The 1,646-nt window shown below is 39.0% G+C and overlaps 1 protein-coding gene across 1 annotated transcript; it reads right to left on the reverse strand.

Annotated features, from left to right (window-relative positions):
- Positions 1-360: 360 nt before the first annotated feature.
- On the reverse strand, positions 361-732 carry Cox7b2 (cytochrome c oxidase subunit 7B2). Its single transcript, XM_013073946.3, has one exon. It carries the CDS (start codon positions 683-685, stop codon positions 437-439), a length of 249 nt encoding a protein of 82 aa, XP_012929400.1. The 5' UTR covers positions 686-732; the 3' UTR covers positions 361-436.
- Between the last annotated feature and the right edge of the window lie 914 nt (positions 733-1,646).

Here is a 1,646-nt window from a genome sequence, read left to right on the forward strand (position 1 = left end):
ATAGCAAGGAAAGAAGCAAGGACACTATTCAGCAAATCTGTATAACCCCAGTGAGTGCATCAGTGACTGGTTCAAACCACGGTAGAGAAGGATGTGAAAAATGGTCAGTTCCTGAAAATAATTTTTTTAAAAATTCTATAAGATTTGCCAGCCAATTAAATTAATTCATAAGGTACATATATGTGTACATCAACTGACGGATACATAGGGTAAGCCATAAGCCAGACTTTATTAATGCTATTTTCAAATATTTGTTATTCACAATCCCCTATAATCAATGTCCACTACTTTCAGGCACTAAAATGAGTATTGGTGACAACTTTTACATGACTTCAAATATATTTTATTTCTTCAGTTGTGCTGTTTTTAAATGAGCAGTAGCATGTACATAACAAGTTGGGTTTGAAACAATTCTGTATTATAGTAATAGTGATGATTATTTATTTTTCCACTCTTTTGGGGTGACCTGGACAACAGGAGAAGGGTTCCATACTATTCCCATCTGTGTAGTTAAAAACACCCATGTAGTAACACAGAAAATGGCTCCACTAGCTAGCACAGTATTGCCATATTTGTCATGAAAATTTGGTGAGTGTTTCATATGGATTTGTCTTGCTGCAATACGTTGAATGGTTTGCCTCTTGAGACCATTCAGCAGCACCCATTTGGCGAAGGAAAACATCATGAAGGCTTGATAGGACTGGAGTTGATTGCAGCTACTGTTCTATTTCGTTGCTCTCAGGCCTGGGAAAACAAAAATGGCAATATTATCAGATCTGCATTTAGTTTCTCCCTTTCTGAATGTTTTGCCTGTACTATCCCTCTGAGTTTCAATATGACAAAACTCAGCTTTACCACTGGTTACTTTTACGAACCTAGGCAGCTACTTAACACTTCTTTGCCTCAGTGTCAAACTGAAATAATAATGTCCAACACAAGGGCCGGGGATTTAGCTCAGTGGTACTGCACCTGTCTCACAAGCACAAGGTCCTGAGTTCGATCCCTGGTACCAGGAAAATAAAAAGATTTACACAAATAACATCCAACACAGAGGAGTGTTATAAAGATTGCATGTGATAACATAAACCAAAAGCAACAAAGTAAAATATACAGTAGATGTTAGTTCTAGTATTCATCACAAATATCCAATGGTCTGGTCTAGAGATAAACTCCAAATGTAGCATTTTAAAATGGCTATGAAACATTCTCAACTTGTCCACTAGTCTAACACCCTACCTTCTATCAACTATAAACTTTTATTAGAGTGAAGGGGATTTTTTGAAACAAGGTCTTGCTGTGTAGTTTAGGCTGGCCCTGAACTCTCTATGCAGCCCAGAGGGGCCTGGAGCTTGAAGCAATCCTCCTGCCTCATCTTCTTGAGTTCTGGAATTATAGGCGGATGCCACTAGACCTGGGTTACTATAAACTTTTGAGTTTCAGTTGAATTATAAGCCAATCACGGTGTATGTCACTCCTGCATCCTGCTTCAAGGTTTTATTTTTCCCCTTCCTTCTCTTCTAGCCTTCATCCTCCTGGAAAAATGCTACCTGCCTTTCAAATCCCAGCCCGAGAGTCCTACCACCCCTGTGAAAGCTTTCCCAAACTTTCCTAGGCTAAATAAGTGCACTGGGCTTTCAGCTATCACA

This window comes from Heterocephalus glaber, unplaced genomic scaffold (genome assembly GCF_053883595.1).
Source record: "Heterocephalus glaber isolate CG9 unplaced genomic scaffold, H.glaber_assembly_v1.0 deba00001509, whole genome shotgun sequence".
Taxonomy (NCBI): Eukaryota; Metazoa; Chordata; class Mammalia; order Rodentia; family Bathyergidae; genus Heterocephalus; species Heterocephalus glaber.

Coding starts and splice junctions, on each gene's coding strand:
- Cox7b2 (XM_013073946.3), bottom strand. CDS start 685: ATGATGTTTTCCTTCGCCAAATGGGTGCTGCTGAATGGTCTCAAGAGG.